Source organism: Plecotus auritus, assembly GCF_963455305.1.
Source record: "Plecotus auritus genome assembly, chromosome: 3".
In the NCBI taxonomy this organism is placed as follows: domain Eukaryota; kingdom Metazoa; phylum Chordata; class Mammalia; order Chiroptera; family Vespertilionidae; genus Plecotus; species Plecotus auritus.
Window position 1 is genome coordinate 120,568,972 of NC_137772.1, and position 13,008 is coordinate 120,581,979.

Consider the following 13,008-nt stretch of genomic DNA (forward strand, 5'->3'; position numbering starts at 1 on the left):
ACAGCCTAGGTGCCCGTCAGCAGATGACTGGATCAGAAAACTATGGTACATCTACACAATGGAATACTATGCTGCCATAACAAAGAAGGAATTACTACCATTTGTAGGCACCTGGATGGAATTAGAGAACATTATGCTAAGTGAAATAAGCCAGTCAATGAAAGAAAAATACCACATGATCTCACTCATTTGTGGATAATGAAAAACATTATAAACTGATGAACAAAAAGATAGATACAGAGGCAGTAAAGCATCAAACAGACTGTCAAATTACAGCGGTAAGGTTAGGGAGAGGTGGGGGAAATAAGAGATCAACTGAAGGACTTATATGCATGCATATAAGAGTAACCAATGGATGCAAAACATTGGGGGGTGAGGGCATGTATGGGAGTGGGGTGAGGGGGGGCAATGGTAAGATATGTACACATTTAATACCTTAATAAAAACACACACACACAAAAACAAAACAAAACAAAACAAAAAAACAGCTCTTGGTTTTGTTGATCTTTTGTATTGTTTTTTTGGTCTCTATGTCATTTATCTCTGCTCTGATCTTCATTATTTCCTTTGTTCTGCTTACACTGGGCTCTTCTTGTTGCTCTCTTTCTAACTCTTTGAGTTGTAGGATTAGATAATTTATTACCATTGTTTCTTATTTTTTAAGTAGGCCTGTAGAGCAATGAACTTCCCTCTCAAGACTGCTTCCACTGTGTCCATAGATTTTGGATTGTTGTGTTTTCCTTGTCATTTGTTGCAATGATGTTTTTTATTTCTTCTTTGATCTCTCTGGTAACCCAGTCATTGTTTAATAGCATGCTATTTAGCCTCCAGGTGTTTTATTTTGTTTATTGTTTTTATTGTAGTTGATTTCTAGTTTTATGCCATTGAGATCTGAGAAGATGCTTTATATGATTTCTATCTTCTTGAATTTGAAGAAACTTTGCCTGTGTCCCAACATATGGTCTATCTTTCAAAATGACCCATGTGCACTTGAGAAGAATGTATATTTTGTGGCTTTGGGGTGAAATGTTCTGTAGATGTCAATTAATTCCATCTGATCTAGTGTGTCATTTAGGATTGATATTTCTTTGCTGATTTTTTGTTTATAGGATTTGTCCATGGTGTTAGTGGGGCATTAAAGTTCCATACTATGACTGTATTGCTGTCAATCTCTCCCTTGATATTCTCCAGAAGTTTTTTTTATGTATTTAGGTGCTCCTGTATTGGGTGTGCATATGTTTACCAGAGTTATTTCTTCTTGTTAGATTGCTCCCTTTGGTATTATGAAGTGGCCGTCCTTGTCTCTTGTTATGTCCTTCACTTTGAGATCTAATTTGTCAGATATAAATATTGCTACCCCAGCTTTTTTTCATTTCCATTCACCTGAAAAACCTTTTTCCATCCCTTCACCATCAGTCTGTGTGAGTCCTTTTTTTCTGAGGTGGATTTCCTGTAGACAGCAGATATATGGTTCATGTTTTTTTTATCTGCTCAGCTTCCCTATGTCTTTTGATTGGGGCATTTAATACATTTACATTTAAAGTTATTATTGATAGGTACTTGTTTGTCACCATTTTTATTTTTTATTTTTTATGTGTTCCTTCTTTGCTTCCTATTTCTTTTTTTTACAGCAGACCCTTTAGCATATCTTGCATTGCTGGTTTGGTGGTGATAAACTCCCTTAGTCCTTTTTTGTCTCTGTAGCTCCTGATTTCATCCTCAATTTTGATTGATAGCCTTGTTGGGTACAGTATTCTTGGATTCAGACCTTTCCTTTGTATGACTTTGTATATTTCATTCCATTCCCTTCTGGCCCAATGTGTTTCTATTGAGAAATCAGTCGCTAGTCAGATGGGGGATCCTTTGTAGGTAACTTTCTGTCTCTCCCTGGACGCTTTTAAGATTCTTACTTTGTCACTGGTGTTTGCCAACTTAATTATAATATGCCTTGGCATCGGTCTTTTGAAGTTCATTTTGTTTGGTACTCTGTGAGCTTCTTGGACTTGTGTGAGTTTTTTCTTCCCTATATCTGGGAAGTTTTCTGTCAGTATTTCTTCAAACAGGTTTTCTATTCCTTGTTCAGTTTCCTCTCCTTCTGGCACCCCTATTATGCAGATGCTGTTTTGTTTCATCTTGTCCCAAAGTTCCCTTAGGCTCTCCTCTTGTTTTTTAAGCTTTTTTTTCTAGATGCTGCTCTGCTTGGGTATTTTTTTCTACCTTGTCTTCTAGCTCACTGATATGGTCCTCCGCTTCTTCTAGTCTACTGTTGATGCTTTCTTTTGAGTTCTTTATTGCAGTGATGTCATTTTTCATTTCTTCTTGGTTCTTCTTCATTTCCTTTTGGTTCTTACACATATTGTTGAATTTGTCTTCCAACCTTTTCAGCGACCTTATGACCATTTCTCTGATTTCTTTCTCTGACATATTGCTATCTCAATTTCGTTTACTTCCTTTTCTGGTGATGCCTTTTTTTCTTTCATATGCAGGCTGTTTCTTTGTCTCCCCTTGATCTCTCCTCTCCGGGTGTCTGGTTATGTAGCTCTCTCTCTCCTGTATTGACTTAAAGGCACAAAATACAACACAACAATGCACAACACACAAGGCACTGAACACAAATGTATTCATGATACTAATAACTCCAAATAAAGGTGACCACCAGAGAAAAAAGAATTAGGGGATTAAAAAAAAAGTGTAAGCCCTAGTTGGTTTGGCTCAGGGGATAGAGGATCGGCCTGCAGACTGAAGGGTCTTGAGTTCGATTCCAGTCAAGGGCACATGCCTAGGTTACGGGATCAATCCCCAGTAGGGGGCATGCAGGAGGCAACCAATCAATGATTCTCTCTCATCATTGATGTTTCTATCTCTCTCTCCCACTCACTTCCTCTCTGAAATCAATAAAAATATTTTAAAAAGTGCAAAAATGATATTGAGAAAAGGAAAAAAGTAAGAGAGAAAAGAAAGAGAATAAAACATAAGGGGGAAAAACTATTTATATGGGGAGAAAACTCCAATAGAACAACAACTAATCCAAAAAAATGCAAACAACTAACACCCAGATCTGAATGCAAGCTACAAACAACAACTAATAACAAGCGAGGAGAGGAAAAACAGAAGCAAAAAAAAAAAAAAAAAAAGAGAAACAATCACACAAACAAACAAAAAAACCAATCTAATCAAACTAACAACAACAATAGGGCAGAGAGAAAGAAGGGCAAAACAAAACACAATGAAACAAAAAACATAAATAAATAAAAAACAAACAAAACAAAAAAAAGGGGGGGAGAGAGAAAACAATTTGGATAGTGAAGAAAGAGAAGAGAGAAGTGTGTATGGACTTGGAGCAGTGGATCGGAAATTAGATATATCAGTATGATGAATTTTTTTTTAAAACATATTTTATTGATTTTTTACAGAGAGGAAGGGAGAAGGAGAATTAGAAACATCGATGAGAGAGAAACATCAATCAGCTGCCTCCTGCACACCCCCCACTGGGGATGTGCCCGCAACCAAGGTACATGCCCTTGACCGGAATCGAACTTGGGACCCTTCAGTCCGCAGGCCGACGCTCTATCCACTGAGCCAAACCGGTTAGGGCAGTATGATGAATTTTTAACAGAGGGTAAAAAGAAGGAATAGGGAAAATCTAAAGCAGGAATAGGGTAAGTGAAACAGGACAACAAAAGGGGAAAAGTGAGGAAGAGTGTGTTGGCATAAAGGTAAAGTTGAGATAGAGTAAAATGATGCTAAAGGAAAAATGAAAATAGAATGTAGAACACTAATCCCAGAATGAAATAAAATAAAATAAAGAGAAAATAAAATGAAACTTAAAACAGGTAAAATAATAGTAGTAATAATACTGATTAAAAATAATAATAATAATAAACAAAAAGGTAAAATCAAGTGAGAAAAAAAGAAAAAAAATAGTTTCTTAAGTAAAAAATAAAAATGTGCTGTAGTGAAGGTCATTTACTTCCTCTACTGTTCTGTTTGGCATGCCTGTTTCCTGTCAGGTAGTCAGTACAGTATTGAAGTTCCCTGCATTCCACAGCTCCTCTGTGTCGTAAGCCACAATCTTGTTTTCAAGCAGGCAGTATTTCTTTGTTACTCAGCCTGCCTGTGGTTGTATTTACACAAGAGTCAGTTTGTGATTCAACCCCTGGGTGGCAGTGTTTCTGTACTGACATCCGGGGCTATAAGTCCTCTCTACCCAGTATTTAGAATTTGTTTTCCCTGCTGCACTTAATACTGGTTTGGGGGAATGGAGTGCCCCAGAGCTGGTTTTCTGATCGTTTCTCCCTGCTCTGATCCCCAGGATCCACAAAAATAACTTTCCCCTGCAGTCTCTGAGAGTGTTTTTAATTGGGTGATCCTATGTACTGGGCTTAGTAATCAAAAGCAAGGATTTAAAGAGAAAAAAGAGCCAGAGTAAGTACACAAACTCGTGACTTTTTCGCCCCAGCACTGTGTGCGACTCTGCTCACATCTCTGTGCATGTCTTTTCCCCCGGCACAGCGCAGTCAGTTTACTGGTAAAAATTCAGGCTGCATTTTTGTGCCCAGCCCAGCTATGGGTTGATTTCTAGAGTTCCCTTCTGTCAGCAGCCCTGTGGACCCCCTTCCACATTTGCAGACTATGCTGGCCCCATCGTCCGTGGATTTTGTGGGGCACAGACTTCCTCTGAACCTCTAGATCCCACTGCACGTGTTCCTCCCTTCAGCCTGGATCACAGACCTCACCTTTCTCTGGGTGAAATCTGACCTTTCCGTGAGAAGGTGCAGAGCTTGTCCATGTCTGCATATTCATGCTGCTTGAGACCCGGTGTTTGTTAGTTCGCAGCTGGTCTCTGGGTATTGTGGTTGTAGGGTCCTGGCAGGTATTCGATTCTTCCTGTTTGAAGGTAAGGCTAGGCTTCCGATCACAACCACTCTCCCCTTCAAGATGGTGCGGTCTCTGCGGCAGAGCCGGTTACTCCAGGAGAGATTTCAGCAGCAGTGGAGGATGCCCAGTCAGGGGAGCTCAGTCTGGCAGTCCCAAACAGTCCCTTAGAATATAGCTGTCCATCACTCACAGATAGACAGTCCCTGTACATCCACACACTCTCCTTTCATTCTCTCACACACTATCTTGAAGCCTGCCTTCCCGTTGGCAGCCATATTCAATCTCCTCAAACAGTTCACTCTTGAACAACATGGGAGTTAGTGGTATCTATCCCCTGTGCAGTTGAAAATCCTTGTATAACTTTTACTCCCCCCAAACTTAACTACAAATAATCTACTGTTGACCAGAAGTCTTATTGATAATATAAACAGTCAATTCACACATATCCTGTAAGTTATATGTATTATATATTGTATTCTTACAATAAAGTCAGCTAGAGAAAAAGTTATTTAAAAATAATAAGGAAGAGAAAATACATTTTCAGTATTTATTGCAAAAAATCCACATATAAGTGGACCTGCACTGTTCAAACTTGTGTTGTTCATGGACCAACTGTATGTATATATATTTCCATCTCCTGTGGAGAACCCTAATACACCACCTAAAAGTTCATCAACAGGTGAAGGGACAAATAATGGTATTTTCAGCAATAAAAGAAACACTACTAAAACCCACAACCATGAATAAGAACATTGAAGACATGTTAAGTGAAAAGAACAAATAGAGAAGAGTTCTTATTGTATGCTTCCATTTACATGAAATTCTAGAAAAGACTAATCAATAATGTCAGATAGCAGATTAGTAATTGCATGAAGTTGGTGGTGAAGGAGAATTGATTAGAAGAAGCACAAGGGGCCTTTTGGGGTGATGGAAATGTTCTTGAATGTGGTGATACACTTTTGGCATATCCATGTGGCAAACACAAATTATATCTCAATAAAGTTGATTTTACAGACAGAATTAGCCAGCCTGGCAAGGGGACACCCTTCTCTGATATCATATACATTGATGCTTCAATCTATGTGAAGTGAAGTTTAGATGGCCAAGCTGAATCCATTCAAGCTTCATTCATTCATTCATTCATTCACTCACTCATTGGGTCATTATGAGGTGCCTACTATGTGCCAAACTATGATCCAGGTAGATTTGATCCCAGCCTATTTCAGTCACAGAGGGGATATGAGGAGCAGTCTTCTATCTTACTTCTAGGCAGTAACACCAACTCTTCTCACCCTTCCTCTCCTTCTCTCCATAAGTGACTCATTCTAGAGCTGACATGGCAAGTTAGAGGCTGGGCTGGCATCAGAACTTGGCATATTCTTGGCTTTTGGTCTTATACCAGTCAACCTCATATTTTCTCAAATACAACTGCCCAGCTGTCTGAGTGGAGCTTGGTTTCCACATTTAACATAAAAACTCTGGAGCCACTATTTCTGTTTGCACAAGTGCAAGCCCAGAAAAGCAGTTTAAACTCCAAGTAGTTTTTCATTTGGGAATGCTTCCCAAGACAATTTTGAAAGGGCATTTAAAAATAGACTTAAATTGCGTGAAGTCTTCAATGCAAATGAATAGGACAGAATTCTTATCAGCTTTTGCTGGATTTGGCAAATGGATAAGTTCCAAATTGTTAGTATTCTTGTCAGCTGTTTTAGGTCTTATCCCAGCTAGCCATGCCTCTGTCTAATAAAGGCAGTAATAGAAAATACAGTCTTGCAGCCAACAATATAGTGATCTTGCTTTTGTAGTTAAAGAATTCATTTATTAATGCTTTCTGTAATGTTAAAATTGCTTCTCAGACTCCAGAATTCATGAAAAGAGAAATGCTTGATTATAAATCAATTTTGTCAAATGTACTGTATTTAAAATTCCTTATAATGGAAATTTATATTATTGCTGAGGATGTTATGGTGTACCCTTTTGATATGAAAAGGGTGATACCCTGATTAAGGGCGTAACTCATACCACACAAATGGCACACTTTCCTCAAGAGTTCTGAGATGCACCATTTGAGAAAGGCTACAGGCCATGTATGGGAAGTGAGCATTGTTCAAGCTGGGGAGGTGGTCCAGCGCATACCACAGCCAGCTGAATGCACTAATGAACCAGTTGCTTGAATTAATCTGAAGACAGGAATCACAGTCTCTTCAAACAGACTTTTAGAGGGTCAAAAAGAATCGTCAGAAAAGTAAAGGGATTCATAAAAAGAAACAGGTCATATTGACAGTGGACGGTGTTCTGCTGCATAAGAACTACAAGCGGTGGCTGTTGGAGGTGACAAGTGTGATGAGGACCACACTCAGCACCACCACTGCTCTTCGGTTCAGGCACTGGCTGAGACAGAACAGCGTGTGTGCAGGACAGGAAATTCTGTCATCTTTTAGCCACACTCACCCTCACAAATAGCCTTCCCTGTCACAGCAGCCACCCGTGTGGATGACAAATCAGGCCCTCGCACAAAATGACACGTGCACTTACACAGGGAGTGAATGCACAGACTTTTATTTACCCTTTAGAAAGCTACTGGGCTGCCCACAAAGAATGGTTAGGAAACAGGAAGTTCATTTGCACTGTTAAAAAGGTGTAGTTTATTCATTCACCTGTATAAATAATTTTCCTGGCAGCAGCAGTTACTTTTAACCTCCCATTTTAGAACTTCAAGTATTTAAAGGCACTTAAGTTTTTCCCCGCTTTTATTTCATTTTGTACCTTCTCATAGTAATGAACTGACTCATGAAGTCAAAGCGTTTATTTTAAAAGAAATTTCAAATCTTTACTGGTGGGAAAAGGGACAAATAATCACTATTTTGGTCAGTATCCATGTAATAGTAATACATTTCTTACATTTTTTAGAAAAAGAGAAAGTGGGATTAATAGACCTATCCGTACAATTCAAAGCAGAAAATAACAACAACAAAAAATAAAAAATAAAAAAACAACCACACAAAGGAGTGCCTGCCACATTACTGTTTCCGTTTCCTCAGTTGTTAAAAGTAATCTCAAGTGTGGCTGTATTCCACCTGCTTTCTTCCCAGCCACCTCTGTGCCATCACCCACAAATCTCTGCCTCTGGGGGAACTGTTCGTTGTTACTTGTCATGAAGCCTGCACTTGGATATCTTGGGCTTCACATGCAATTTCAGAATCTCAAAGGACACTACATAGGCTTGCTCTTAGTCACCTTTTAGTGCAGTTTGGCAAATACCTGAAATGAACTTCAACTCTGAGTTAAAAGTATCAAACAGAGATAGGGCTAAGTGCAGCTGAGGCCTTCTGGGCTGCCCAGAGGCTCCGGAGAGCTCAGGACAGAAAACCCCACGGCCCCAAACTGAAGTGACTGCGGACACCTGCCTCTTTATCATCGCAGAACAGTCCGCCACAGAGACAGAAACACCTGAGAAGTTCTTCTGGCTCAGGGCTCTTGGGTACCATGAATATCTTTAAAGGGCATCAGCCACTTTGCCCCCATCCCCCGTAGAAAGCATTGTCACCCTCCCCACTCCACCTCCAGCGTTAAGGACAGCAAGCACTGACACAGAAACCTGACCTCTCGGGTGGTCTTCTCCCCCAGCTCCTGTGCTCTCTGTCACTATAGGCTCTCTAGCTGCTCAATTGAAGTGCACTTTGGTTTTGATGCTAGAAAAGTGGTCATTATAAAGCTATCTGGGGAGACCACCAAGATGGCTAAGTCATTGGGTCTGGCCTGACTGTTGCTGGCCTTACTGGCCTTGCTTGACCGTCTGGGGTCTGTGGAGAGCAAAGGTGGCATGTGCATCTCCACAGCTGGGGTCACTGCCTGCTGCCGCTCATCAGGAGTCACTTCCAATCCGCTCTCTCCCAGGATGCTTCTGTCCCCATTCTCCAACATGACAGATTCTTTGCTGCCTTCCCTGCCCTCCTGAGGGGTTTGCAGGGGGCTGCCTGGAGGGGTAAAGGAGGAAGATGTGGACACAGGTGGGGAGACCTTCCTCACAGAATCTGCTGCCCAGGCTCCTGGTTGGCCCAATTCTGCTCTGTCATTATCAGGTGGTGGTTACTATTGTAGAATTTGTCAGGGTGGCCCTTCCCTTGTGTCTGGGAAAGAGCTGCCATGTTGAAGTCTGTTGCTGGTGGAGGGGCCCTGGAATAATAATGATTGTTGCCCATCCCAGGGAAGAGACAGAGTGCGTGTAGTAGAAGGGCACCCCACAGTACCAGTGTCTGTGGCCTACTGGGAGGGGAGTGGGAGCACATCCCCAGATATTATGGCACCCACCCTGGATTCAGCAGTGTCTGGGCCATAGTGGTTGGTCATGCCCTGTTTAAGCTTCTTCCAGCCCAGGTGGTATATCTCTAGCACGTTGAGTAAGAGGGACAGGCAGGCGACGACCAGCATGAAGATGATGAAGACGGTCTTCTCTGTGGGCCTGGAGATGAAGCAGTCCACGATGTTGGGGCAGGGCCACCGGTCACAGTGGTAGAGTGGCTTCAGCTCAAAGCCATACAGATAGTACTGTCCAACAATGAATCCCACTTCAAACAGCGTTTTAAAGATGATGTTGAATATGTAGGTCCGGAGGAGGGCCCCTGCAATTCGGACCTTGCCCCGGTCATCCCGCAGAATGAGTTTGTCCTTCTGGCTGTGGTTGCTGGGCCCACACTGCCCATCGGGTGTGAGGTGTAGGTTGCCCCCCTTCAACTTCTCTTCCTCCCTGCCTTTCTTCTTCTCTTCCATGCGCATGATGTGCAGCACGTGCCCCAGGTAGATGAGGGTGGGTGTGGACACGAAGATGATCTGCAGCACCCAGAAGCGGGTGTGGGAGATGGGGAAGGCTTTGTCGTAACACACGTTCTCACAGCCCGGCTGCTGGGTGTTGCAAGTGAAGTCTGACTGCTCATCTCCCCACACCTCCTCCACAGCAGCTCCTAGCACCAGGATTCGGAAGATGAACAGGACCGTCAGCCAGACCTTGCCTATAACTGTGGAGTGCTCCTGTGCATTCTCCAATAGTCTACCCAGGAAGCTCCAGTCACCCATTGCTTCAGACTGCCAGCCTGTAAGGGAACATGCTTGTTAATAATCGGGTAGGACAGGTGAGCTGTAGTCCAAATGCCAAAGGGGCAGGTGTCATTGTCCCTGGGGGATGGAATATCTGTCATTGGATGGCTGTGCTAACATTTCCCAATGTGGGATGTGCTGCAGAGCTCTCCACAGCCCTGTATGTTCATGTGTGTGAATAAGTTTGCGTGCACGTGTACATGCACGTGAACCTATGTGCAGCTGTATACACACATGTGAACATCTATATGTGTGTTCATACCTGTGCATGCATATACATGTCAGTGAAAACGTGTGCATACATTTGAGTGGTTACATGTACGTGTGTGTGCATACCTGCCTCTGTGTGAGTGCAGGTACTGCACCTGTATACATTTTACAGTGCATGTGTGTTGCATGTTATGTGTACAAAGTTCACGGGAACATGCATGCACAATGCTTTCCTAAGTGTGTGTTCATGAGCACATTGTAATCTGTGTGCACATGGCTTTCTGTGTACATTTTTCATGTATGTACCAGTGTGTGCACACACTTATATACATGCATGTGTCTTTGCAATATACATGTGTGTGGAGTTTATACCTATCTCTATATACCTGTTCATATTGCTCACTAACGTGCCACACAGGGTTAAACCAAGGCCTACTGCCGAGAACCAATTCGAGCATGTAATAATTACAAGAATTTCACCAAAAGGTTGGTGAAGCTTGGGGGGCTCAACAAGGATGAGCCACATATGTAGTTTACCCGTTGGAAATGGCTAAATGGCACTTACCCCAAACCTGAATGGGATTGTTAACTGCCAGACAGTTCAGGGCATTTTATTGCCTCCTGTTGGCCAAACACCTGAATTATCAGTAGGGTATTTCCCAAACTGATAATGCTTCTGTATTCTACCCTTTGATACCGTACCCTTTGAAGTGTATACCCTTGCCTTGGGACAAATTGTGTTTAATAAAAGCACAGGTCCTTGGTCAAGGAGAGAGTCTTTAGCTCCTTCAGCTGAAGATCCTCTGCCCCCCAATGCCTTTCAAAATTATCTTTCGTCTCTGGACTCTTTAATCATCTATGTGCAGCCCCTTTCTCCAGAATGTTGAACCCAGTAAGGCTGGGAAAAGAACCCCGGCAGCCTACAGCACGAATATAGTATTGTAGTCACCCTACAAAAGCATGGATTAAATGAGACAAACACAGGTTACTTAAGTCACTTCAGAGATGAGGTAATTGAGCAAGAAAGGCAAATGACTTTCCTAAGGGACACGGACCTCTCCCAGCCTCCTAACTCCACCCTGGGCTCTTCCAGGCTCTGTCTCTGAGGCTTCCTGTGCAGCTGGCCAATTCCTAATCTCACCTGTCCTGCTCACGTGAGGTTAGAGCAATGTTCTCCCAAATTGTGCCGTGCTCATTCCACCTTCATAACTTCTGCCGTATTAATCTGTTACCTTCTCCATTTTTTACTTTCCTTTTGAATCTTTCTCTTTGCAAAAGTTACATAAATGGTTCAGTCTCTGCACGTCCTTGGGCAGAGCCTGTGTCTCTGACCATAAGGTGGGGTCCATGGTCATAGGCAGTGAACTGCCTCTCGGGTAGAGGGAAGTAAGACCCGTGGGCCCACTTTGTGAAGGTGACAGTGCTCCTCGGACGCCGGGGACCAAGCCTACAAGGTGTCCTCCATGTGGCCTCTGCCCAAACAGGTCAGATGCTCCAAACTGGAACCAAAGACAGCACCAGTCTGTGCAGTAAGGATCATGGGCTAGGCTGTGAGTATACATACAAGAATAAAGAAAACTCTATCATGTTGAACCTTAAAATGCTTAACAATACTAAATTTTAGGAATTGGTTTGAAGGCAAATAAACAAACAAAACTTTACTCCCTGTGATCTAAAAAAAATAGGCAAATGTCAGTCTTCTTTTTGAGTAAACTTCCGATGCTTTGTTTTGGTCATTTGAGCTCCATAGAGAAATCTTAGTCTTCATGTATCCTACCAGCCTCCTTGCCCCATATTATAACTGCCATCTGTTCTACTCTGCATGTTTTTAGACATTAACAAGTTTTCATTGAGAAACTTAATTATTGAACATGAAACAACCCACTCTCCAATGAAGGATGTCAGAAGTCAGGGAATTATTCTAGGTTACATCCTGCTTCTCCTCCAAGCTATCAATTCTGACTCCTACACAGACCCCACAGCCATCCCACTGAGCTTGGAGGAATGCCATCAGCCCCAGACTGTCACAAGACCCCTAACTCTGCCCTTGGCCCTAGCCCCTCCCTCCCTCCACCCTGTTGGACATCTGCCTCTGGGACACAGGACAAGAGCCATGGCCAGTGTGCATAACCCAGGAGGACCTGGTCCAGCACTCTGGGCACCAAACTTCCTGTGGGCCCTGAAACACAACCTTTATGCATTAGCACATGCTGTGTCTTCAACTTAAACATGGTCTCAATCTTGAGATCTATTGGTGGAGATGGGAAAATTCAGGAGAATAGGGAGCTCTATAAGGGCAGAGGGATTTCAGAGAAGAAGTGTACTAATATTAAAAGGTATAGCTGGGGAGGAGTGGAATTGGAACTGGGCTTAGGAGACATGGCTTTGGATAGAAGGGAGAGTGAAGGGAGTACCTTTTAAGAACAGAGCGAGGTTCCTGTGTGGTGGGAATACATGTGATCATGTGACTGACACAGGGCGTTGGATTAGAAAGCAGTGAATTTAATGGCTGCTTGTGCACATGGAGCTAGGCTGGGGCCATGTTTGCATACAGTAGGCATTCAGTAAGCACTGGTGGTGCACATGAACCGAAGGACTAGAGAGCCATTAACCCACTTAGAGAAGGGAGAGAGATGCTGAAGTGTTGTTCAAGAAAGAAGGTGCCCATCTACAGCCCGCTGGGACTCAGGAAGGGTGTGGTGACCTTGGAGTGAGTGTTGAAGGCCAGGCTGGATGACAGGAGTGGCAAATGGAAAAGAGGAAGGAGAAAGAAGAGAGACTTTCTGAAGACGAAAATAAAGCAGTGTGTAGTTTCTGGGCAGAGCC

General features: G+C 42.7%; 1 protein-coding gene across 1 annotated transcript; it reads right to left on the reverse strand.

Moving 5' to 3' along the window:
* Positions 1-8,469: 8,469 nt before the first annotated feature.
* On the reverse strand, positions 8,470-9,951 carry LOC308244780 (gap junction alpha-3 protein-like; the record flags this gene model as incomplete). Its single annotated transcript, XM_080661054.1, is given in 5 exon segments — positions 8,470-8,912; positions 8,915-9,064; positions 9,067-9,121; positions 9,123-9,147; positions 9,149-9,951. Coding segments are annotated over 5 exon segments (1,422 nt in total). The 3' UTR covers positions 8,470-8,523.
* Between the last annotated feature and the right edge of the window lie 3,057 nt (positions 9,952-13,008).